General features: G+C 41.6%; 1 protein-coding gene across 3 annotated transcripts in view; it reads left to right on the forward strand.

The window, feature by feature from the left end:
• The window catches only part of PAPSS2 (3'-phosphoadenosine 5'-phosphosulfate synthase 2), a 106,305-nt gene that overhangs the window by 48,390 nt on the left and 33,367 nt on the right, over positions 1–24,548 (forward strand). For all 3 annotated transcript variants that reach the window (XM_069567927.1, XM_069567925.1, XM_069567926.1), the window contains exon 2: positions 21,329–21,446. In XM_069567927.1, the coding sequence (XP_069424028.1) occupies positions 21,329–21,446 (118 nt within the window). The remainder of the gene's footprint in view (positions 1–21,328; positions 21,447–24,548) is intronic.

The following is a 24,548-nucleotide window of genomic DNA, read 5'->3' on the forward strand; positions in this document are numbered from 1 at the left end:
ATATTACTGGCTGGGCTTTGGGTCAGAGAAAATGGTAACTGGAATAGCAGCAATATCCTTGGGTGTGCACGCGCGCGCGCGCGTGTGTGTGTGTGTGTGTGTGTGTGTGTGTGTGTGTGTGGTGTTTCAGCCCTACAAAGTGTTCTCCTAGCCATTGTCTGACTTGATCAAGAGCCCCACAATCCCCAGACTTGACTTAGACTGGACATAAGTCTTAGAAAACTCCTAAATCTGGGTAACTTCAGCCTCAAATTACCATGCCGTGTCCATAGTAGATTAATGCCACCTTTGCTTCACCAGCCTCAACATCTCACCCTGTCCTATGTTTTGTTTGGTACTTTATATAGACAATTATTTAATCCTTTCAGCAGCCCCACAAGGAAGCTATTCTTAGCCCCATTTTACAGTACAGGAAATGGAGGTTCAACAATGTTCATCACTTGCCCAGGGTCACTGAGCGAGTAAGTTATGAAGAGGGTTTCAAACCCATATTTGCTTGACTCCAAAAATCCGTTCTCTGTGACTCCTGTGCATGCTGGAGGGTGTTTTTCTGTGTCAGTGTCCTGGAAGAAGGTAGGGATTTTTGCCCTTTTTTTCTCCCTTAGGGATCCAGAATAGAAGTATGCCACCAACTTTGTGGTTTCTGGGCCATTTCCTGCTAGGTGACAGTGTTAGATGAGTTGCGGGGCAGAGGGAAGCAAGCATTTTTTTCTTTAACATGTGCTTTGCTTTCCGTAGAGAAAATCCTTTTTCTGACAGCCACTTTTATTCCAAAGTTTAGAACACCATATGCTCTCAACAAGGGAGGAAGCGTTTCATTCAACAAGGAAAAATTTTCAGCTGCCCTGCCCCTTTGCAGTTCAAATAGTCTTCAAAACATCTGTTTCTATTTTATTTGTTTGCCTTTTGGAGAAAATCAAGAGTAAATTTGAGGCTAATGAGAAGCAAGATAATCTTCCTGAAACAAACAATCCCCCCTCCCCCGCCAGTACCTGGAAATCTGAAAAGATTTTGTTTGTTTGAAACGTTGGAGTAATAGAAAATCTGGATAAACACCCATGATTAAGATACAGTTAATAAGAACCATAAATTCAGAGATTAACTATTATATACCATAAGAGAACAGGTCCTTCCAGTGGATTCTGATGTTTTTGAAAACAAAGCACTTGTTGGGGAAGCAACTAACAAGATCATAACAAAGTTTCCACAGAAGACTAACATAGCCTGGAGTTTACTCTGGGTCTCAGCCTGTAGGGAGCTGCTGCTGCTGCCGCTAAGTCGCTTCAGTCGTGTCCGACTCTATGCGACCCCGTAGACGGGACTATGCAGTCCACCAGGCTCCGCCGTCCCTGGGATTCTCCAGGCAAGAACACTGGAGTGGGTTGGCATTTCCTTCTCCAATACATGAAAGTGAAAAGTGAAAGTGAAGTTGCTCAGTCATGTCCAACTCTCAGCGACCCCATGGAATGCAGCACACCAGGCTCCTCCATCCATGGGATTTTCCAGACAAGAGTACTGGAGTGGGGTGCCATTGCCTTCTCCAGCCTGTAGGGAGAGGGAACCACTAAAAGACAGAAATTAAAAAAAAAAATCTCTGTGAACAAACTAAACTCTGGTGGGCATTCACGTGCCTAGGTGGACAGGAGCCCTTTAGGTCAAACATACTGTGATGGGATCAGAGCCCTTTTCTACAAATGCAGCAGAGTTGAACAATATTATTCCACCATCTGACTCTCTGACTTGTATTAGGTATTTTCTTATTTGGTTACTTAAAAAAATAAAAAAGAAAGCTCTTTTTTGGGACATCCCTGGCGGTCCAGTGGTGAGACTTCATCTTCTGGTACAGGGGGTGTGGGTTCCACACCTGGACTGGGAGCTAGGATCCATGCGTCATGGCCAAATAACCAAAACAGATAGAAAAAACAGAAGCAATACTGTAGCAAATTCAATAAAGGCTTTAAAAAAGATCCACATTAAAAAAAAATCTTTAAAATGGCTCTTTTTTGCATGTGGTAAAATTTACATGTAACGAAATACCCATCTTAAGAGTACGTTCTGTGAGTTCTGGCAAATGCAAACACCTGTGTACCTCAAACCCTTATCAAGATGTACATCATGGCCATCACTCAGAGACAACTCTTGTTCTGATTTGAAAAATTCGTTTTCCCTGATGGGGGATGTCACATAAATAGAATCACATGTAGTATTGTTGTGTGAGATTTCTTTGACTCAGCAAAATGTTTTCATTTATTATCATCTTTTTATTGCTGACTAGTATTCCGTTAAAAGAGTATTCTACAATTTGAGAGTTTTTTTTGTTGTTGTTACCTATTTTCCTGTGGATGGACATTAAGTTATTTCCAGTTTTTGTCCCCCCAAATCACTAATCATATTCTTTGTATAAGTCTTTTTGTGGATAGAAGTTTTCATTTCTCTTGAGTTAATAGCTGTGAATGCAACTGCTGAGTTAAAGGGGATGGTAAATGTTTAATTTTATAAGGAACTTACAAGGTTTTTTTTTCTTTTTTCCAAGATGGTTGGATCACTTTACACCTCCACTACCAACATATGAGAACATATCCTTGCTGACATTAGATGTTATCAGTAGCATCTCATTTTGATTTTAATTTGCATTTCTCTCATGACTAATACCATTGAGCACCTTTTCATGTGCTTATGGTTCATCTGTGTATCTTCCTTTGTGAAGAGACTGTTCAAATCTTTTGCCCATTTTCCAAAAAGTGGGTTGTCTCTTTATTATTGAGTTGCAAATATTCTTTATGTATCCTCACATCAGAGGACGGAGGGAACCTGAAGTGCCCACTGAACTGAGAAGGCATCTTGAGACCAAAAGAATGAGGCAGGCAACTCCAAATAATCAATGGATCACTTTATGATATGGCAACTTACAGGCTGGGATCAGGATTGAGTCAACAACAATCCAGAGGCATTCACTGAGGGGCCATTGGGTCAATTTTATAGTTAACCTAGAATGTGGGGTTGGGCACTTGGAAATAAGATATGCATTTCTATGGTAAGATTTATGAATGGGTAACTTTGTGGACATCAGGAATACGTCAGTGAAGGTTTTCATCATTGTTTGGGGACTAATAAAGCATGCAGGTCACCTGGTTCTAATGATTCTTAATATCTGTTAACTAAAAGCCCTGAGGATAAAGAATTCATTCACTACAGTACAGCCCTGGGCAGGGTCAGCAGAACAGGAAATACCATAAGGGCCCAAGATGGCTTCGGTTATGCTAACAGTCATACACTTCAGAGAGCAGAGAAACATATGTCTCAGACCACCCCTCCTCCTCTGATGGGCCCAGTTACGTGAATTTTTTTGGTCTGTGTGCATGCTAAGTCACATCAGTCGTGCCTGACTCTTCAACGCTATGGACTGTAGTCCACCAAACTGTCTGTCCGTGGGATTCTCCAGGCAAGAATACTGGAGTGGGTACCCATTCTCTTCTCCAGGGGATCTTCCAGACGAAGGGATTGAACCCACATCTCTGTGTCTCCTGCATTCGGGAGGCAGGTTCTTTACCAGTAGCACCACCTGGGAAGCCCAGTGTTGCCAAGAATTCTGCTTCGTTTTTTTTTTTTTTTTTTTTTACTATATTCCCGGTATGGCCTCTGGCACTTAGTAGGAGCTCATTTACACAAACATTTGCTAAAAAAAAAAGTCAGTGAATGAACAGATGAATGGACTTTTGGGCCTCATATCCAGACACACTGTTCTTAAATTTAATGACAGTGATTAACAAGGAAATGGAGAGAGAGAAAATCTTAGTGTTATCCTTGAGTTACAAAGTGTACTTGACACAAAAGACTCAGGATACCTTCAGGGGATTTGTTCACCCAGGGGAAAGACGGCTAGAATATCTCATGGAGTAGGCTTATTTGTCCCTGTTTCTGAAGCCTCTTGTGCAAGCCAACCCTGCTGTCTAGTGTGCTGCGTTCTGTGACTGTCCCAATCCTTCCAAATCTTGGATTCCAGCTGGGCTTGTGTGATGGATGATTAGAGCCTCTCGCCTTGGAGAGTTTTAGGTAACTTAACCCAGCTGATCCTGGCTTCAACACCTTCCCCTTGGCTGCTGCTGACACTGAAAATGCAGTCTCGTGCCAACTGTTCCCTCTGCTGGGCTCTGTGCCTCACTGGCATGCCCACCTCTACGGGTGTGCACTGTCTTTCTGGGTCCCTGAGGGTCAGCAGGGGGCTCCTTCCTCCTTGGTCTTGAAGTGGTTTTCCTGGTCCTAATCCACCTGTCTCCAGACTCTCCTGCTGGGGCTAGCCACTGAATGATCGTGTCAGAACCCATGTCTGTAGGGAACTTGGCCATTTACAAAGTATGTTCCCGTCCATTATCTGTGTGTGTGTGTGCATTAGTTGCCCAGTCATGTCTGACCTCTGTGACCCCATGGTCTGTAACCTGTTGGACTCCTCAGTCAGTAGAATTCTCCATACTGGAGTGGGTTGCCATTCTCTGCAGCAGGGGATCTTCCTGATCCAGGGATCAAATATGGCTTTCCTGAATTGCAGGCAGATTCTTTACCATCTGAGCCACCAGGGAAGCCTGTTATCTATGAGTGAGTGAAGTCGCTCAGTCGTATCCGACTCTCTGTGACCTCATGGACTGTAGCCTACCAGGCTCCTGTGTCCATGGGATTTTCCAGGCAATAGTACTGGAGTGGATTGCCATTTCCTTCTCCAGGGGATCTTCCCGACCCAGGGATCGAACCCGGGTCTCCCGCATTGTAGACAGACACTTTACCGTCTGAGCCATAGGAGCCTCCATATAGCCCCCTATTTGTATTTTTCTTGATTCCTCCCCACCCCCAAACCCAAGGAAAACCATAAAGAGGTGATTTAATTTGCTCCAGAATATAAAAGTTGCTCATGTGACCCAGAGTTTTCTAAGACTCCCTGGGTCTTGCTCAAAGAATATTGGAGCCTTTTTTTTTTTTTTTTTTTTAGTTTTGATGGGTGTACATGTTCAGTGTTTGAAAGGTTTCATAGATTTTTACAGTTTGGCAACTTGGATTACATCTATCATTGTTGTTTAGTCATTAAGTCTTGCCCATCTCTGCAATTCAGTGGACTACAACTACAGCATGCTAGCCTTTACTGCCCTTCACTGTCTGCTGGAGTTTGCTCAAATTCACATCCATTGAGTTGGTGATGCTATCTAACCATCTCATCCTCTGCCACCCCCTTCTCCTTTTGCCTTCAGTCTTTCCCAGCATTGGATCTTTTCCAATGTCATCAGAAATGTAATTACTAAATCAAGGACACATATGGGTGGTTCTCAACTTTTTAATTTTTATGTGACCATCATTATGAATTTCCCTGGCCCACCTCCTTTTCCCTCCTTGGATCACATATTCACGTATTACTTTTTAAATGTCCACTACAAACTGTATTTACTGACTCCTTTTACCTTTTTTATTCATCACACATGTATACCTTCCAGAGTTTAGGGTCAGGATCAGATAATCTGTGCCCTCAAGGGGCTGATTTTATTACAGACAAAATAAAGACATTTGAGATTTGAGTTAGCCTCCAAGACTAATAACTGGTACGTTTCCATTTCTACAAGGCTTTTTGTAGATTAAATAGTTCATGCACTGACCCTAGGGAAAGTGGAAGCAGATTTTAGAGCTTGTGAAAACGAGTCCTATTTCAGGGAGAAACTCTCTAGTCACTGATGTCTATGTCTGGGTGGCAGAGGAAGGGGTATAAGGGTCTTTAACACTTCTCCGTGGCTCTCTAGAGAGTGAAGCTCAACCAGCCTCACCCTAGTACTTCCTCAGCAGTTGGAGTATTTGGGCTGTTCATGCCCAGGACTTGGGAAGAACTTGCATTTATAGAAAAAGACATTCTGCTAACCATTGGCTAAAGGTAGACATTTTAAAATGGTCCTGGGACCAGAAGTTTTACATTGTATCTATAGTTGTCTCACTCAAAGTTTACCTTCCAAGGGCTGTGATGGGTCTTCTAAAGGCAGTGTCTCTTTCTAAATGAGTACAATTAATTAATGTCACTCTCTATGCCTGTTGAGATCCTTTAATGGACTGGAACCTGGTGGTCTGGAGTCGACAATAAGAAAGTAAAAGAGAAAGAGAGAGAGGCTGATATTCCTTGGTTTACGCAGAAAAAGAATAAAGCCCTTGACATGGGGCTTGCACTGCTTCATGTAGGCACTGGGCACCCTCTCGAGGAGGTGAAGGCACCGTGTGCCTTCTTGAGAGGGTCTTAGAAGCCTGGGCAAGAAAGTGAGCTCAGCGGGCTTCTGCGCTCCAAAGAAATAGCCTGAGAGAGAGAGAGAGAAAGAGAAAGAGAGAGAGAGAGACAGAGAGAGAGAAAGAGAGAAAGAAGGAAAGAAAGAAAGAAAAGACATGGGGACCCAAGCTCTTATGGAGCAAAGGTGTTTTATGCAACATAATTTGGGTATATATACTGTCTTACAAGGTAGCTATTTTCAGCAAAGATAAAATCAAAAGTCCAGACATACAAATTATCAAGGAAACATAAGGCAATCCATATCAAAGACAGAGGGTTGTAAATAGTCACTTTTACCATACGGTTCCTAAAAAGAAAGAGGGTTGTAAATCGTTACTTATCACTGAATGGAAAAACCAGTGAAGGAAATGCATGCGTTCCTCAGCCCAGGGAGCGGTTTGCCAACTCCTCTTAATCCTGAATATTCAGGAATTGGTAAGGGACAGAGGATTCCTGACAGATGCAAAACAGCACAAAGGAAGCCTCCTGTTAAATGCTTCCTGACAATTCCCCCTGTTTTATTATATTTGTAAAAAAGGTCCTGACCAATTGAGTTTGTTTAGTATCAACCAACCTTATAGAAAGACAATGATAAACAACAAATATAATTACGAAGACAATCACCAAATTTACAATTCCAGACCCGATGCAGTGAGTAATACTGTGAAACTATCCTCATGGGTCTAGCCCCAGATAATTGATCAGGTAGTTGTTCAGCTAAAGTTTCCATATTAGTGGAAGAGGGCAGACGTTTAGAAGAAGTTTCAAAGACTTCCTTTTGCAGTAACTGTACATTCAGAGAGGCATTATCATGTATATTTTGTAAATGAAATTTGATTTGTTCCCAGTTGTAGGCACTATGATTGAAATGAACAGGAGTAATACAAAATTGAGTAGAATTCTAATCACATTTTAGTATCACTTGTTTTTAGAAATCTATTAATTGATCTCCGACCCATTTGCTGGCTGTTTTTAGTTCCTGTATTTCCTCTTAAATATCCTCATCTACCTGAGCCTGAGTAGCCCACATATTATGAGCATCTTCAGTCCAATTTTGGATAAAATTATGTGTTTGAATCAAGCTATGTAGAGCAGCACCAGCGACAGCAGCAGTGGTGCAAATCGCTATTAACCCCAAAATGCCAAGGATCAGCCATCCAGCGATTCGTTTAGACCATTGGAGCAGTTTAATAAGTAGTCTGGAAGCAAGTCCAGCCATGGGACCTTCTTCCCAGGGTCTTTGGAGATTTATTGGTAACCACAAATTACGTCGAGATCAAAGAATCAAGAGGGAATCATTTCTGAAAGAAATAGAGGAGTTAAGACAAGTATATGGTTTGCAATTAACACAAGTTACAGAATGTAAAGTCTTATTAAATTGTAACTTTCCTACGGCTATAACAAAAGAAAGTGGGACATAGGCCTGTATAAAGTATGATTGATTATAGTGAATGAAATAGTTACTATGACTACGACTGGTCCCTGTGAAATGTCCGGTCCAAGTTCCAAGTTGTTTGGTGGTCGCAGCAAGTTTCCAAATGTCCCATTCTTCAGGCCCACTCTGTTTATTGAGGACGATCCTAGGACGAGGTGGGGCTAATCCGCGGTCAAGCCACCCAAGAAGCCCTTTGTCGTGGTAATGCTCCATTGCAGTGTCATTAATTTTCCATGTCACCTGAGTAGCATAGTCACAAACAGAGCTATTAACATCTTCTGAGCAGTTAGATCACCACATACCATGGGGTCCCCAATCAACAACTGTATGATTAGCCACAAACATTAATTTTCCCATTTGGCTTGACATTTGTCCCAACGAACAGGAGTATATGGAAAGTTCTTATAAGTAAACCCTTTGCATAATGTTCTTTGTTCTTTCCCTAATGGCTCAGTAGTATAAACATGGTTCATAGACAAAAAAAGGGCAGTACATAATCCAAGCAACGTCCAAAACTCCTTTTTGGGAGGCAGGGCGAAAGCCCAAGTTTGTTGGCTAACATATATGCATAATTCTGCTGGGCCCACACACAAAGGAAGGACTTCATAACCTAGAGAAATATTGATTAGTTTTCCTTCTTCTTCAGCGTGTGAGGGCCCTTTAATGCTCCAGGGAGAAGGCATATGTACAGAGTCAAGAGTTGAAACGATTGTCCTCTCTCCATCCATTCGACCACCTGTAGTAGAGGAGGGTTGGGTATGTAAGCCCAGTAAGTGTGATCAGTTAGAGCTCGAACGGGGAAGGTACAGGCCAGGAGGCTGAGCATTGCCAGGAGGATGTATTCAGGACTCTGAGGCATTCCCTGTTGAGAGACCAAATTTTCAGCTTGATTGGTAAGGGTTTTTATGTGTCCCCAAGTCAGGAGATCATAGGGTTGATGCCACCGAGGGCGGTGCTCCCTAGAGATCTTTAGAGCTGCCATGGCCCATATTGGAACTTTTTCCTCCTGAGATTTTTATAGTTTCGTCTCTATTTTGAAGGCTGGGGACCCCCTTGGGTCAAATCTTTCAAAGAGGAAGCCATGTGAGTTCACTGATCCATCTGGGGAAATGCAAGCATACCCCTTTCCCTGTAAGAGTAGCTTCCCAGATTTCCATTGTTTCATTAATGCGTCTTGGTACCAAACGGGCAGAGGAAGAGAAGTGTCCTTCAATTCCTCAAAATGCTTTTCTGCTCTTGTTAAGCTATCTCCCTGTGGTAAATTAAAACAATTTAAAACAAAGCTGTATTAACAATAGTTATAGGTTTAGAAAATATCTTATGTTGGAATCTAGTAAAGTCTGCTTTAGATAAGGAAGACAGTTGTGTTCCTGTGTAATCCCCCTTTCTAAATTTTTTTATTTGCAACTTTAGTGTGTGATGTGCTCGCTTGACTATGCCTTGTGCCCGTGGATTATAAGGAATACCTGTAGAAAAAGATTGTAAAAATTGTTGAAAGTGTCTAGAAATATAGGGGGGCCCATTGTCTGTTTTTATAGAGCTAGGAGTTCCCATTACAGCAAAACAAGGTAATAAGTGAGTTATAACATGTTGTGTAGCTTCTCCGAGAAGAGGTGGGGCCCAAACAAAAGAAGAATTAGTGTCGATACAGACATGTAAGAAAGAAGAGGGAGAAAGTTCAGGGCAGTGAGTTATGTCCATTTGCCATAGTTCCTTAGGTTGCAAACCGCAAGGGTTAACACCTTGTGCGATGGGTCGAGATGTATGGGTCTACAAGTAGGGCAATTACTAACCATCTCTTTAGCCTGGCGGTGTGGGGTTCTCCATAGCTGGTGTAGGGCGCCAGCATTGTTACACAACAGAGCATGCTGTTCCTCCGGAGTAGCAAAGGAAACCAGTTTATCAGCCTACTCATTACCATGACTCGTGGGGCCAGGAAGGCAAGAATGTGCTCAAATATGTGTAATATAAATCGGAGCATTGCGGTTTCTAACAACAGATTGTAGTTCGAAAAAGAGTTGTTGAATAATAGGTTGATTGGAGCTTATGGTGGAGGTTTCTATATTTTTTAAACACAAAAACTGAATATATAGAATCAGAGACTATATTAATGGAATAAGGGTGTAGGCAAATAACATGAATAAGAGCACATAATTCATTTTGCTGAGCAGAATGAAATTTAGTATAAAAGATGTTATATTCCTTAAGAGACCAGAATGAAGCTTTGGCGTTTTTAGTCCCATCTATACAAAAAAAATACCTCAGCTTGTGGTATAGGCTGTGAGCTGATAATGCGAGAAATAATAAAGTCAGTATTTCTGAAGCAATTCCTCAGCTTACCAGAAGGATAACGAAATGAAAATTCTCCAGAATATTCCAGAAAAGCTATTTGGAAATCGGTCAAAGTTTGTAATGCATCCTCAAATTGAGATTTATTCATCGGTATTACAATTTTATGAGGATCAGAGCCAATTAGAGTTTTAGTCCTATTTCTTCCATTGATGATGATTAGAGCAATTAAATCAAGGTAGGGTGTAAGTGACTTTATTCCCCTAAAACGGGTATAGATCCATTCTACTGGGTGTTCTTGTTGGGCAAGACGTCCTGTGGGAGAATGAAGTTAGTTAGTTAGTTAGTTCAGTCGTTCAGTCGTGTCCGACTCTTTGCGACCCCATGAATCGCAGCACGCCAGGCCTCCCTGTCCATCACCGGGTCACCAATCATGGGGAATAAAATTTCCAATAGAGGATGTTATAGAATTTAGAAGTGCTTTTGTGAAAGGTGAATGTGGGCCATACGTAGTTATAGCTTTTTTAACTTGTTGGATGTGAAAAAGGTTAATACCCTCATATGGACGTATTATGTGCCCTTGAGCGTCAGGATTTCTAAAACTGGAAAGGCGGTGAAACCATTGGCTTCAGAGACTTGTGATCGCAAAGCCAGCAATTCAGAGAGCCTATGTGGTGAAGGAGAATGAGTAGATAGCAAATTCTTACAGTTAAGAGTATGTGGTAAAAACTTATCATTGTTATTCAGAAAGGTGTCATCAGTTTTAATGTCAAAAAGTGTCTTAGTGGAGTCGTTGTCAGAATCATTAGGTTCTAGCAAGGGAGAGACTTTGGGATTTGTGTCCACTCGCAGGGGAGGAGCGCTTGAAGCAACTGGGGAAGGGCTTGTAGGAAAATTCTGAAATATTTTACGTTGTTCTAATTGAGCCTTTTGTAAGGTTTCATCATCTAATTCATATTCATGTAGTAAGTGTTCTGCCTGTTTCCGAATATCAGGAGGGCTAGAATTACCTGGAAATGGCAGAAATCACAGCTTTAATGAGAGCCCATACGGACCAGAAATCTATCGGAATACTTTTTCCCTATCTGGTGTCTCGTTCAACATTCTCTTTGACCTGGTGTCAAATTTCTAAATCAAACCTACCTTCATCAGGGAACCAAGTGTTACATTCAACCACTGTCTGAAGGCAAGCCTCTATTTGCTGGCGCCAAACTGAAAGTCCCTGAACTGTAAATAAGTGATGAAGTAAAGTAGAAAAGTGATGGGGCTTTCCAGCCATTTGACCCATGTCTTAGTACTTACTGACTTCAATAGGCCCTTGGAGTCACTCCATCCGAATCTGCCACGTGTACCAGGCCCCTGTTCTGGATGCCGCTTATTGAGGTCCTTTAATGGACTGGAACCTGGTGGACTGGAGTTGACGATAAGAAAGTAAAAGAGAGATAGAAAGAGGCTGATATTCCTTGGTTTATGCAGAAAACCAATAAAGCCCTTGACACGGGGCTTGCACTGCTTCATGTAGGCACCGGCCACCTTCTTGAAGGGGTGAAGGCACTGTGAGCCTTCTTGAGTGGGTCTTAGAAGCCTGGGCAAGAAAGTGAGCTCAGCAGGCTTCTGCGCTCCAAAGAATTAGCCTGAGAGAGAGAGAGGGAAAGAAAGATGGAAAGAAGGAAAAAAAGAAACACGGGGACCCAAGCTCTAATGGAGCAAAGGTGTTTTATTCAACATAGTGTGGGTATATATACTGTCTTACAAGGTAGCTATTTTCAGCAAAGATAAAATCAAAAGTCCAGACATACAAATTATCAAGGAAACATAAGGCAATCCATATCAAAGACAGAGGGTTGTAAATGGTCACTTTTACCATACGGTTCCTAAAAAGAAAGAGGGTCGTAAATCGTTACTTATCACTGAATGGAAAAACCAGTGAAGGAAATGCATGCGTTCCTCAGCCCAGGGAGCGGTTTGCCAACTCCTCTTAATCCTGAATATTCAGGAATTGGTAAGGGACAGAGGATTCCTGACAGATGCAAAACAGCACAAAGGAAGCCTCCTGTTAAATGCTTCCCGACAATTCCCCCTGTTTTATTATATTTGTAAAAAAAGGTCCTGACCAACTGAGTTTGTTTAGTATTAACCAACCTTATAGAAAGACAATGATAAACAACAAATATAATTACGAAGACAATTACCAAAGTTACAGTTCCAGACCTGATGTGGTGGGTAATACTTTGAAACTATCCTCGTGGGTCTAGCCCAGATAATTGATCAGGTAGTTGTTCAGCTAAAGTTTCCATATTAGTGGAAGAGGGCAGACGTTTAGAAGAAGTTTCAAAGACTTCCTTTTGCAGTAACTGTACATTCAGAGAGGCATTATCATGTATATTTTGTAAATGAAATTTGATTTGTTCCCAGTTGTAGGCACTATGATTGAAATGAACAGGAGTAATACAAAATTGAGTAGAATTCTAATCACATTTTAGTATCACTTGTTTTTAGAAATCTATTAATTGATCTCCGACCCATTTGCTGGCTGTTTTTAGTTCCTGTATTTCCTCTTAAATATCCTCATCTACCTGAGCCTGAGTAGCCCACATATTATGAGCATCTTCAGTCCAATTTTGGATAAAATTATGTGTTTGAATCAAGCTATGTAGAGCAGCACCAGCGACAGCAGCAGTGGTGCAAATCGCTATTAACCCCAAAATGCCAAGGATCAGCCATCCAGCGATTCGTTTAGACCATTGGAGCAGTTTAATAAGTAGTCTGGAAGCAAGTCCAGCCATGGGACCTTCTTCCCAGGGTCTTTGGAGATTTATTGGTAACCACAAATTACGTCGAGATCAAAGAATCAAGAGGGAATCATTTCTGAAAGAAATAGAGGAGTTAAGACAAGTATATGGTTTGCAATTAACACAAGTTACAGAATGTAAAGTCTTATTAAATTGTAACTTTCCTACGGCTATAACAAAAGAAAGTGGGACATAGGCCTGTATAAAGTATGATTGATTATAGTGAATGAAATAGTTACTATGACTACGACTGGTCCCTGTGAAATGTCCGGTCCAAGTTCCAAGTTGTTTGGTGGTCGCAGCAAGTTTCCAAATGTCCCATTCTTCAGGCCCACTCTGTTTATTGAGGACGATCCTAGGACGAGGTGGGGCTAATCCGCGGTCAAGCCACCCAAGAAGCCCTTTGTCGTGGTAATGCTCCATTGCAGTGTCATTAATTTTCCATGTCACCTGAGTAGCATAGTCACAAACAGAGCTATTAACATCTTCTGAGCAGTTAGATCACCACATACCATGGGGTCCCCAATCAACAACTGTATGATTAGCCACAAACATTAATTTTCCCATTTGGCTTGACATTTGTCCCAAGGAACATGGAAAGTTCTTAAAGTAAACCCTTTGCATAATGTTCTTTGTTCTTTCCCTAACTCTTTCCCTAAAGTCTCAGTAGTATAAACATGGTTCACAGACAAAGAAAGGGCAGTAAATAATCCAAGCAACGTCCAAAAGTCCTTTTGGGGAGGCAGGGCGAAAGCCCAAGTTTGTTGGCTAACGTTTATGCATAATTCTGCTGGGCCCACGCACAAAGGAAGGACTTCGTAACCTAGAGAAATATTGATTAGTTTTCCTTCTTCTTCAGCGTGTGAGGGCCCTTTAATGCTCCAGGGAGAAGGCATATGTATAGAGTCATTAGTTGAAACGATTGTCCTCTCTCCATCCATTCGACCACCTGTAGTAGAGGAGGGTTGGGTATGTAAGCCCAGTAAGTGTGATCAGTTAGAGCTCGAACGGGGAAGGTACAGGCCAGGAGGCTGAGCATTGCCAGGAGGCTGTATTCAGGACTCTGAGGCATTCCCTGTTGAGAGACCAAATTTTCAGCTTGATTGGTAAGGGTTTTTATGTGTCCCCAAGTCAGGAGATCATAGGGTTGATGCTGCCGAGGGCGGTGCTCCCTAGAGATCTTTAGAGCTGCCATGGCCCATATTGGAACTTTTTCCTCCTGAGATTTTTATAGTTTCATCTCTATTTTGAAGGCCAGGGACCCCCTTGGGCCGAATCTTTCGAAGAGGAAGCCACGTGAGTTCGTTGATCCATCTGGGGAAAGACAAGCATACCCCTTTCCCTGTAAGAGTAGCTTCCCAGATTTCCATTGTTTCATTAATGTGTCTTGGTACCAAACGGGCAGAGGAAGAGAAGTGTCCTTCAATTCCTCAAAATGCTTTTCTGCTCTTGTTAAGCTATCTCCCTGTGGTAAATTAAAACAATTTAAGACAAATAAAGCTGTATTAACAATAGTTATAGGTTTAGAAAATATCTTATGTTGGAATCTAGTAAAGTCTGCTTTAGATAAGGAAGACAGTTGTGTTCCTGTGTAATCCCCCTTTCTAAATTTTTTTATTTGCAACTTTAGTGTGTGATGTGCTCGCTTGACTATGCCTTGTGCCCGTGGATTATAAGGAATACCTGTAGAAAAAGATTGTAAAAATTGTTGAAAGTGTCTAGAAATATAGGGGGGCCCATTGTCTGTTTTTATAGAGCTAGGAGTTCCCATTACAGCAAAACAAGGTAATAAGTGAGTTATAACATGTTGTGTAGCTTCTCCGAGAAGAGGTGGGGCCCAAACAAAAGAAGAATTAGTGTCGATACAGACATGTAAGAAAGAAGAGGGAGAAAGTTCAGGGCAGTGAGTTATGTCCATTTGCCATAGTTCCTTAGGTTGCAAACCGCAAGGGTTAACACCTTGTGCGATGGGTCGAGATGTATGGGTCTACAAGTAGGGCAATTACTAACCATCTCTTTAGCCTGGCGGTGTGGGGTTCTCCATAGCTGGTGTAGGGCGCCAGCATTGTTACACAACAGAGCATGCTGTTCCTCCGGAGTAGCAAAGGAAACCAGTTTATCAGCCTACTCATTACCGTGAGTCGTGGGGCCAGGAAGGCAAGGATGTGCTCAAATATGTATAATATAAATGGGAGCATTGCGGTTTCTAACAACAGATTGTAGTTCGAAAAAGAGTTGTTGAATAATAGGTTGATTAGAGTTTATGGTGGAGGTTTCTATATTTTTTAATACAAAAACTGAATATATAGAATCAGAGACTATATTAATGGAATAGGGTGTAGGCAAATAACTTGAATAAGAGCACATAATTCATTTTGCTGAGCAGAATGAAATTTAGTATAAAAGACATTATATTCCTTAAGAGACCAGAATGAAGCTTTGGTGTTTTTAGTCCCATCTATATATATAAAAAAAACACAAACCCTCACCTGTGGTATAGGCTGTGAGCTGACAATGTGAGAAATAATAAATTCAGTATTTCTGAAGCAATTCCTCAGCTTACCAGAAGGATAATGAAATGAAAATTCTCCAGAATATTCCAGAAAAGCTATTTGGAAATCGGTCGAAGTTTGTAATGCATTCTCAAATTGAGATTTATTCATCGGTGTTACAATTTTATGAGGATCAGAGCCAATTAGAATTTTAGTCCTATTTCTTCCATTGATGATGATTAGAGCAATTAAATCAAAGTAGAGTGTAAGTGGGAGAAGGTAATGGCACCCCACTCCAGTACTCTTGCCTGGAAAATCCCATGGATGGAGGAGCCTGGTAGACTGCAGTCCATGAGGTCGCTAGGAGTCGGACACGACTGAGCGACTTCACTTTGACTTTTCACTTTCGTGCATTAGAGAAGGAAATGGCAACCCACTCCAGTATTCTTGCCTGGAGAATCCCAGGGACTGGGGAGCCTGGCTGGTTTCTGCCTATGGGGTCGCACAGAGTCAGGCACAACTGAAGCGACTTAGCAGCAGCAGCAGCAGGGTGTAAGTGACTTTATTCCCCTAAAATGGGTATAGATCCATTCTACTGGGTGTTCTTGTTGGGCAAGAAGTCCTGTGGGTGAATGAAGTTAGTTAGTTAGTTCATTCGCTCAGTCATGTCCAACTCTTTGCGACCCCATGAATCACAGCATGCCAGGCCTCCCTGTCCATCACCAACTCCTGGAGTTCATGCAAACTCATGTCCATCGGGTCGGTAATGCCATCCAGCCATCTCATCCTCTTTCGTCCCCTTTTCCTCCTGCCTCCAATCCCTCCCTGAGTGGAGTATAAATGATTCTAGAGTTATATCTAGTTTGATGCGAGTAAGAAATTGTTTTTGTAATTTATTTTGCACTAATACGAGTTCCTCTCGTGCCTCTTAAGAAAGTGAACAAGAGCTATTTAAATCAGGATCTCCTTTTAAAGTACTAGATAGGTTATTCAGTTGATAATTAGCAATGCCTAAAGAAGGTCTAATCCAGTTTGTATCACCTAAGAGCTTTTAAAAATCATTTGAGGTTGATAATTTATCAGTACGGATCTGGGTTAGTTGGGGAGCAATACATTGTCTATTAACAACAAACCCCAAGCAATGGTAAGGTGTAGAGGTTTTAATTTTTTTCAGGGGCAATGATTAATCCAGAGATTTTTAAACATAGTTGAGCTATATCAAACATGTGTTGAGTTTCTAAGACATGTGGAACCAAAAACAATGTATCATCCATGTAGTGACTGAGAGGAAAATTAGGAAACTCCTTTCTCACAGGCTCAAGGGCTTTAGCTACCTAGTACTGACAGGTGGTGGGAGAATTCATCAGCCCTTGCGGCAGTACAGCCCACTGGCACTGTTTATGAGGTCTGATATGATTCGGATAAGGGAGAGAGAAAGCGAATCAACTCGGTCTAAAGGGTGTAAAGGTATATTTAAAACGCAATCTTGTAAATCAATAATGATAATATGCCAATTTTGAGGAATAGTGGTAGGTGATGGGATTCCTAGTTGTAATGCACCCATAGGTTTCATAGATGCATTAACTTTTCCAAGGTCTGTTAGGAGACGCCATTTGTTAGATTTCTTTTTTATACCAAAACTAGAGTTCCAAGGAGAACAAGGTTCCTCAGTATGCTTTAATTCTAGTTGTGTATCTATAAGATCTTCAGTTCAGTTCAGTTCGATCCCTCAGTCTTGTCCGACTCTTTGCGACCCCATGAATCGCAGCACACCAGGCCTCCCTATCCATCACCAACTCCCGGAGTTCACTCAGACTCACGTCCATCGAGTCCGTGATGCCATCCAGCCATCTCATCCTCTGTCGTCCCCTTCTCCTCCTGCCCTCAATCTCTCCCAGCATCGGAGTCTTTTCCAATGAGTCAACTCTTCGCATGAGGTGCCCAAAGTACTGGAGTTTCAGCTTCAGCATCATTCCTTCCAAAGAAATCCCAGGGCTGATCTCCTTCAGAATGGACTGGTTGGATCTCCTTGCAGTCCAAGGGACTCTCGAGAGTCTTCTCCAACACCACAGTTCAAAAGCATCCATTCTTCAGTGCTCAGCCTTCTTCACAGTCCAGCTCACATCCCTACACGGCCGCAGGAAAAACCATAGCCTTGACTAGACGGACCTTAGTTGGCAAAGTAATGTCTCTGCTTTTGAATATGCTATCTAGGTTGGTCATAACTTTTCTTCCAAGGAGTAAGCATCTTTTAATTTCATGGCTGCAATCACCATCTGCAGGGATTTTGGAGCCCCCAAAAATAAAGTCTGACACTGTTTTCACTGTTTCCCCATCTATTTCCCATGAAGTGATGGGACCGGATGCCATTCGTTTTCTGAATGTTGAGCTTTAAGCCAACTTTTTCACTCTCTTTCACTTTCATCAAGAGGCTTTTGAGTTCCTCTTCACTTTCTGCCATAAAGGTGATGTCATCTGCATATCTGAGGTTACTGATATTTCTCCTGGCAATCTTGATTCCAGCTTGTGTTTCTTCCAGTCCAGTGTTTCTCATGATGTACTCTGCATATAAGTTAAATAAGCAGGGTGACAATATACAGCCTTGACGTACTCCTTTTCCTATTTGGAACCAGCCTGTTGTTCCGTGTCCAGTTCTAACTGTTGCTTCCTGACCTACATACAGACTTCTCACGAGGCAGGTCAGGTGCTCTGGTATTCCCATTTCTTTCAGAATTTTCCACTGTATTTTGATCCGTACAGTCAAAGGCTTTGGCATAGTCAATAAAGCAGAAATAGATGTTTTTCTGGAACTCTCTTGCTTTTTTCACAATCCAGTGGATGTTATAGGTTTAGAAAATATCTTATGTTGGAATCTAGTAAAGTCTGCTTTAGAAAAGGAAGACAGTCGTGTTCCTGTGTATTCCCCCTTTCTAAAATTTTTTATTTGTAACTTTAGTGTGTGATGTGCTCGTTCGACTATGCCTTGTACCTGTGGAATATAAGGAATACCTGTAACATATTTAATAGAAAAAGATTGTAAAAATTGTTTAAAGTGTCTAGAAATATAGGTGGGCCCATTGTCTGTTTTTATAGAACTAGGAGCTCCCATTACAGCAAAACAAGGTAATAAGTGAGTTATAACATGTTTCGTAGCTTCTCCGAGAAGAGGTGGGGCCCAAACAAAAGAAGAATTAGTGTCGATACAGACATGTAAGAAAGAAGAGGGAGAAAGTTCAGGGCAATGAGTTACATCCATTTGTCATAGTTCATTACGTTGCAAACCGCAAGGATTAATACCTTGTGTGATCGGTCGAGATGTATGGGTCTATAAGTAGAGCAATTACTAATCATTTCTTTAGCCTGGCGGTATGGGATTTTCCATAGCTGGTGTAGGGCGCCAGAATTGTTACACAACAGAGCATGCTGTTCCTCCGGAGTAGCAAAGGAAACCAGTTTATCAGCCTACTCATTACCATGAGTCGTGGGGCCAGGAAGGCAAGGATGTGCTCAAATATGTGTAATATAAATGGGAGCATTGCGGTTTCTAACAACAGATTGTAGTTCGAAAAAGAGTTGTTGAATAATAGGTTAATTGGAGCTTATGGTGGAGGTTTCTATATTTTTTAATACAGAAACTGAATATATAGAATCAGAGACTATATTAATGGAATAAGGGTGTAGGCAAATAACATGAATAAGAGCACATAATTCATTTTGCTGAGCAGAATGAAATTTAGTATAAAAGGTGTTATATTCCTTAAGAGACCAGAATGAAGCTTTGGCGTTTTTAGTCCCACTTGTATAAAAAAACCCTCAGCTTGTGGTATAGGCTGTGAGCTGATAATGCGAGAAATAATAAATTCAGTATTTCTGAAGCAATTCCTCAGCTTACCAGAAGGATAACGAAATGAAAATTCTCCAGAATATTCCAGAAAAGCTATTTGGAAATCGGTCGAAGTTTGTAATGCATCCTCAAATTGAGATTTATTCATCGGTATTACAATTTTATGAGGATCAGAGCCAATTAGAGTTTTAGTCCTATTTCTTCCATTGATGATGATTAGAGCAATTAAATCAAGGTAGGGTGTAAGTGACTTTATTCCCCTAAAACGGGTATAGATCCATTCTACTGGGTGTTCTTGTTGGGCAAGACGTCCTGTGGGAGAATGAAGTTAGTTAGTTAGTTAGTTCAGTCGTTCAGTCGTGTCCGACTCTTTGCGACCCCATGAATCGCAGCACGCCAGGCCTCCCTGTCCATCACCAGGTCACCAATCATGGGGAATAAAATTTCCAATAGAGGATGTTATAGAATTTAGAAGTGCTTTTGTGAAAGGTGAATGTGGGCCATACGTAGTTATAGCTTTTTTAACTTGTTGGATGTGAAAAAGGTTAATACCCTCATATGGACGTATTATGTGCCCTTGAGCGTCAGGATTTCTAAAACTGGAAAGGCGGTGAAACCATTGGCTTCAGAGACTTGTGATCGCAAAGCCAGCAATTCAGAGAGCCTCTATGGTGAAGGAGAATGAGTAGATAGCAAATTCTTACAGTTAAGAGTATGTGGTAAAAACTTATCATTGTTATTCAGAAAGGTGTCATCAGTTTTAATGTCAAAAAGTGTCTTAGTGGAGTCGTTGTCAGAATCATTAGGTTCTAGCAAGGGAGAGACTTTGGGATTTGTGTCCACTCACAGGGGAGGAGCGCTTGAAGCAACTGGGGAAGGGCTTGTAGGAAAATTCTGAAATATTTTACGTTGTTCTAATTGAGCCTTTTGTAAGGTTTCATCATCTAATTCATATTCATGTAGTAAGTGTTCTGCCTGTTTCCGAATATCAGGAGGGCTAGAATTACCTGGAAATGGCAGAAATCACAGCTTTAATGAGAGCCCATACGGACCAGAAATCTATCAGAATACTTTTTCCCTATCTGGCAGCCTGTTCATCATTCTCTTTGACCCGGTGTCAAATTTCTAAATCAAAACTACCTTCATCAGGGAACCAAGTGTTACATTCAACCACTGTCTGAAGGCAAGCCTCTATTTGCTGGCGCCAAACTGAAAGTCCCTGAACTGTAAATAAGTGATGAAGTAAAGTAGAAAAGTGATGGGGCTTTCCAGCCATTTGACCCATGTCTTAGTACTTACTGACTTCAATAGGCCCTTGGAGTCACTCCATCCGAATCTGCCACGTGTACCAGGCCCCTGTTCTGGATGCCGCTTATTGAGGTCCTTTAATGGACTGGAACCTGGTGGACTGGAGTTGACGATAAGAAAGTAAAAGAGAGATAGAAAGAGGCTGATATTCCTTGGTTTATGCAGAAAACCAATAAAGCCCTTGACACGGGGCTTGCACTGCTTCATGTAGGCACCGGCCACCTTCTTGAAGGGGTGAAGGCACTGTGAGCCTTCTCGAGAGGTTCTTAGAAGCCTGGGCAAGAAAGTGAGCTCAGCGGGCTTCTGTGCTCCAAAGAATTAGCCTGAGAGAGAGAGAGAGAGAGAGAGAGAGAGAGAAAGAAAGAAAGACACGGGGACCCAAGCTTTTATGGAGCAAAGGTGTTTTATTCAACATAGTGTGGGTATATATACTGTCTTACAAGGTAGCTATTTTCAGCAAAGATAAAAATGAAAAGTCCAGACTTACAAATTATCAAGGAAACATAAGGCAATCCATATCAAAGACAGAGGGTTGTAAATAATCACTTTTACTGTATGGTTCATAAAAAGGAAGAGGGTTGTAAATAGTTACTTATCAGTGAATGGAAAAACCAGTGAAGGAAATGCATGTATTCCTCAGCCCCGGGAGCGGTTTGCCAACTCCTCTTAATCCTGAATATTCAGGATTGGTAAGGGACAGAGGATTCATGACAGGTGCAAAACAGCACACAGGAAGACTCCTGTTAAATGCTTCCTGACATATGCCAGTTATAAAGGAAGATATTTAGTTAGGGAAGACTATGTAGTCTATTACTGTATTGTATGTATATGTATAACATTTATTATTTAATTAATTGATTTGTGCTTTCTCTTGTTTCGTAGGAGAACCAGCAGAAATCCACCAATGTTGTGTATCAGGCCCATCACGTGAGCAGGAATAAGAGAGGCCAGGTGGTTGGAACACGGGGTGGTTTCCGAGGATGTACCGTATGGCTGACAGGTGTGCTGTGTTGAGATCTAAATGTATTTTATTTTGACTAAAAATTGGTGGTAACACACAATTTTAAGGAAAATAATGTGACATATTTTATGTGTCACATATACATATTCCATGTGTATTTTAACATTAGAAGGAGGCTGAAAGCTGTAGTAGAAAGCTTGGGTGTCAGTCCTAATTCTACCCATCTGTGAGAAATAAGGCTTACATCAGGTCATAGAATGTCTCTAGTTCTCTGTTTTCACCTCTTTGACAAGAAAGAATGGACAAGTTGATTATGACATTCCCTTTCAAATCTAAGGAATCCTGTAATCCTCAATTTCATGCCTAAGCACATTTCAGTTCAGTTCAGTTGCTCAGTCGTGTCCAACTCTTTGCGACCCCATGAACTGCAGCACGCCAAGCCTCCCTGTCCATCACCAACTCTCAAAGTTTACCCAAACTCATGTCCACTGAGTTGGTGATGCCATCCAACAATCTCATCCTCTGATGTACCCTTCTCCTCCTGCCTTCAATCTTTCCCAACATTAGGGTCTTTTCAAATGAGTCAGCTCTTTGAATCAGGTGGCCAAAATATTGGAGTTTCAGCTTCAACATCAATCCTTCCAATGAACACCCAACATCAGTCCTTCCAATGATTTTCTTTAAGATGGACTGGTTGGATCTCCTTGCAGTCCAAGGGGCTCTCAAGAGTCTTCTCCAACACCACAGTTCAAAAGCATCCATTCTTTGGTGCTCAGCTTTCTTTATAGTCCAACTTTCACATCCATACATGACTACTGGAAAAACCACAGCCTTGACTAGACGGACCTTTGTTGACAAAGTTATGTCTCTGCTTTTTAATAAGCTGTCTAGGTTGGTCATAACTTTCCTTCCAAGGAGTAAGTGTCTTTTAATTTTATGGCTGCAATCACCATCTGCAGTGATTTTGGAGCTCCCCAGAATAAAGTCTGACACTGTTTCCACTGTTTTCCCATCTATTTGCCATGAAGTGATGGGACTGGATGCCATGATCTTCGTTTTCTGAATGTTGAGCTTTAAGCCAACTTTTTCACTCTCCTCTTTCACTTTCATCAAGAGGCTTTTTAGTTCCTCTTCACTTTCTGCCATAAGGGTGGTGTCATCTGTATATCTGAGGTTATTGATATTTCTCCCAGCAATCTTGATTCCAGCTTTTTTTCTTCCAGCCCAGCATTTCTCATGATGTACTCTGCATATAAGTTAAATAAGCAGGGTGACAACATACAGCCTTGATGTACTCCTTTTCCTATTTGGAACCAGTCTGTTGTTCCATGTCCACTGGCAGTTAAAAATGAGGCTTTCCTAATTGACATCAAGCATTTGGCTGTCCATTAGAGATGTTCTTTATTCTTTTCAGATGTGTTAACATTCTAGGGGGATATTTTACTTATTTAAAAAAATTAAAATCCAGGCAAGAAGAAAAACTCTATGTTTTCTATGTAGCAGAGCATGGTCCCTTTGCATAAAAATAACTCATTCCCACTGAAGTAGCCAGATGAATCTTGTTTTGCTGGTGTTTTTATTGCCCCAGAATGTCACATCTAAGGGTTAGTGGCAGAGCTGGAGTTAGTCCTGGGCTGTCACCTATATTTTCTGAGCTTAGGTAGAGGAAGCTGATGCCTGGAAATGCAGGTCTGACATAGGCTGGACTCAAAAGAAAAAAAAAAAAACAGGTTCATTTTGTAGACATAATATTTCACATCAAGATGAGCTTAGATGCAAACATACATTTATCTGGGTTTTGAAATCAACTTATGTGTTACTGTCTGCTCACAAATGTGGCTTTATTCTAACCTGAAGATAATTCTAAAAAACACAAGCGAGGACCTGCCTTGTGTCTTTTCTTGCTCCTCTGAGTCTTTCCTGTTCCTGTCTAAAGCAGCCTCATTCTTCTGTTTCAAGTTATTTCCTAGTGCCTGCAGCACTTGTCCTTGGTTTCCTGGATTTATCCATCCCTAGAACAGCAACTTTTCCCACTTTCCAGGGTGAGGCTACACAGTGGGTATGGAGCCTGCTTTGTTCCAGAAGGCAGGTTCACTGGTCTCAATGCCTGATATGTGTCCCCAGGTTCCCTCTAAGAGACATATTGTGCAGCAGTGGATAAAATGGCTACACTCCAGACATTTCCCTCTTGCAATGTGTTTGCCTTCACATGTTCATTTAAATTCTGAATCAAAACATATACACAGTGGCTAAGACTTGGTGCTGCCAACGCAAGGGGCCTGGGTTCCACTCCTAGTCAGGGAACTAGACCCCACATGCCGCAGGTGAGTTCTCATGCCACAACGAAAGGAAGGTTGAAGATCGCACGTTCCACAACTAAGGCCTGGCACAGCCAAATAAATAATAAATATTTTTTTAAAAAACCATATACACAGAGTCTATTTTTCCTAGTTTGAAACACCCTTGAAAAGAAAAAAAAGAACTAGTGGAATAGAAAAACAAAATCTCAAAAGTATACTTCCCCCATCTTTTCTTAACTTTCAAAAAGTCTTGTCCTCTTTTATTTTTTATTCTCAAATTACAGATGTTGGATACTGACCAGGCAAATCAGGAGAAACCAGATTCTTCAAATCTAGGGAATTGAAGTTGGGCCTCAGCTTCACCTACATTAGTTGTGTGATTTTGGATCAAGCTCGCTAAGCCTCTTATTTGTAAAATGAGAATGAAGATAGTACCTCCTCATAGAGATATCGGAGAAGGCAATGGCACCCCACTCCAGTACTCTTGCCTGGAAAATCCCATGGACAGGGAGCCTGGTAGGCTGCAGTCCATGGGGTCGTGAAGAGTCGGATATGACTGAGCAACTTCTTTTTCACTTTTCACTTTCATGCATTGGAGAAGGAAATGGCAGCCCACTCCAGTGTTCTTGCCTGGAGAATCCCAGGGATGGGGGAGCCTGGTGGGCTGCTGTCTATGGGGTCACACAGAGTCAGACATGACTGAAGCGACTTAGCAGCAGCAGCAGCAGCATAGAGATATAGGTAGAAGTGAATGAAATAAAACATGTATGTGCTTAGCAGAGGTCCTGGTCCCTAGTAACATTCTTAGTAAATATAACTGGTGTTACTTCAACATATTAAA

This window comes from Ovis canadensis, chromosome 22 (assembly GCF_042477335.2).
Source record: "Ovis canadensis isolate MfBH-ARS-UI-01 breed Bighorn chromosome 22, ARS-UI_OviCan_v2, whole genome shotgun sequence".
Taxonomy (NCBI): domain Eukaryota; kingdom Metazoa; phylum Chordata; class Mammalia; order Artiodactyla; family Bovidae; genus Ovis; species Ovis canadensis.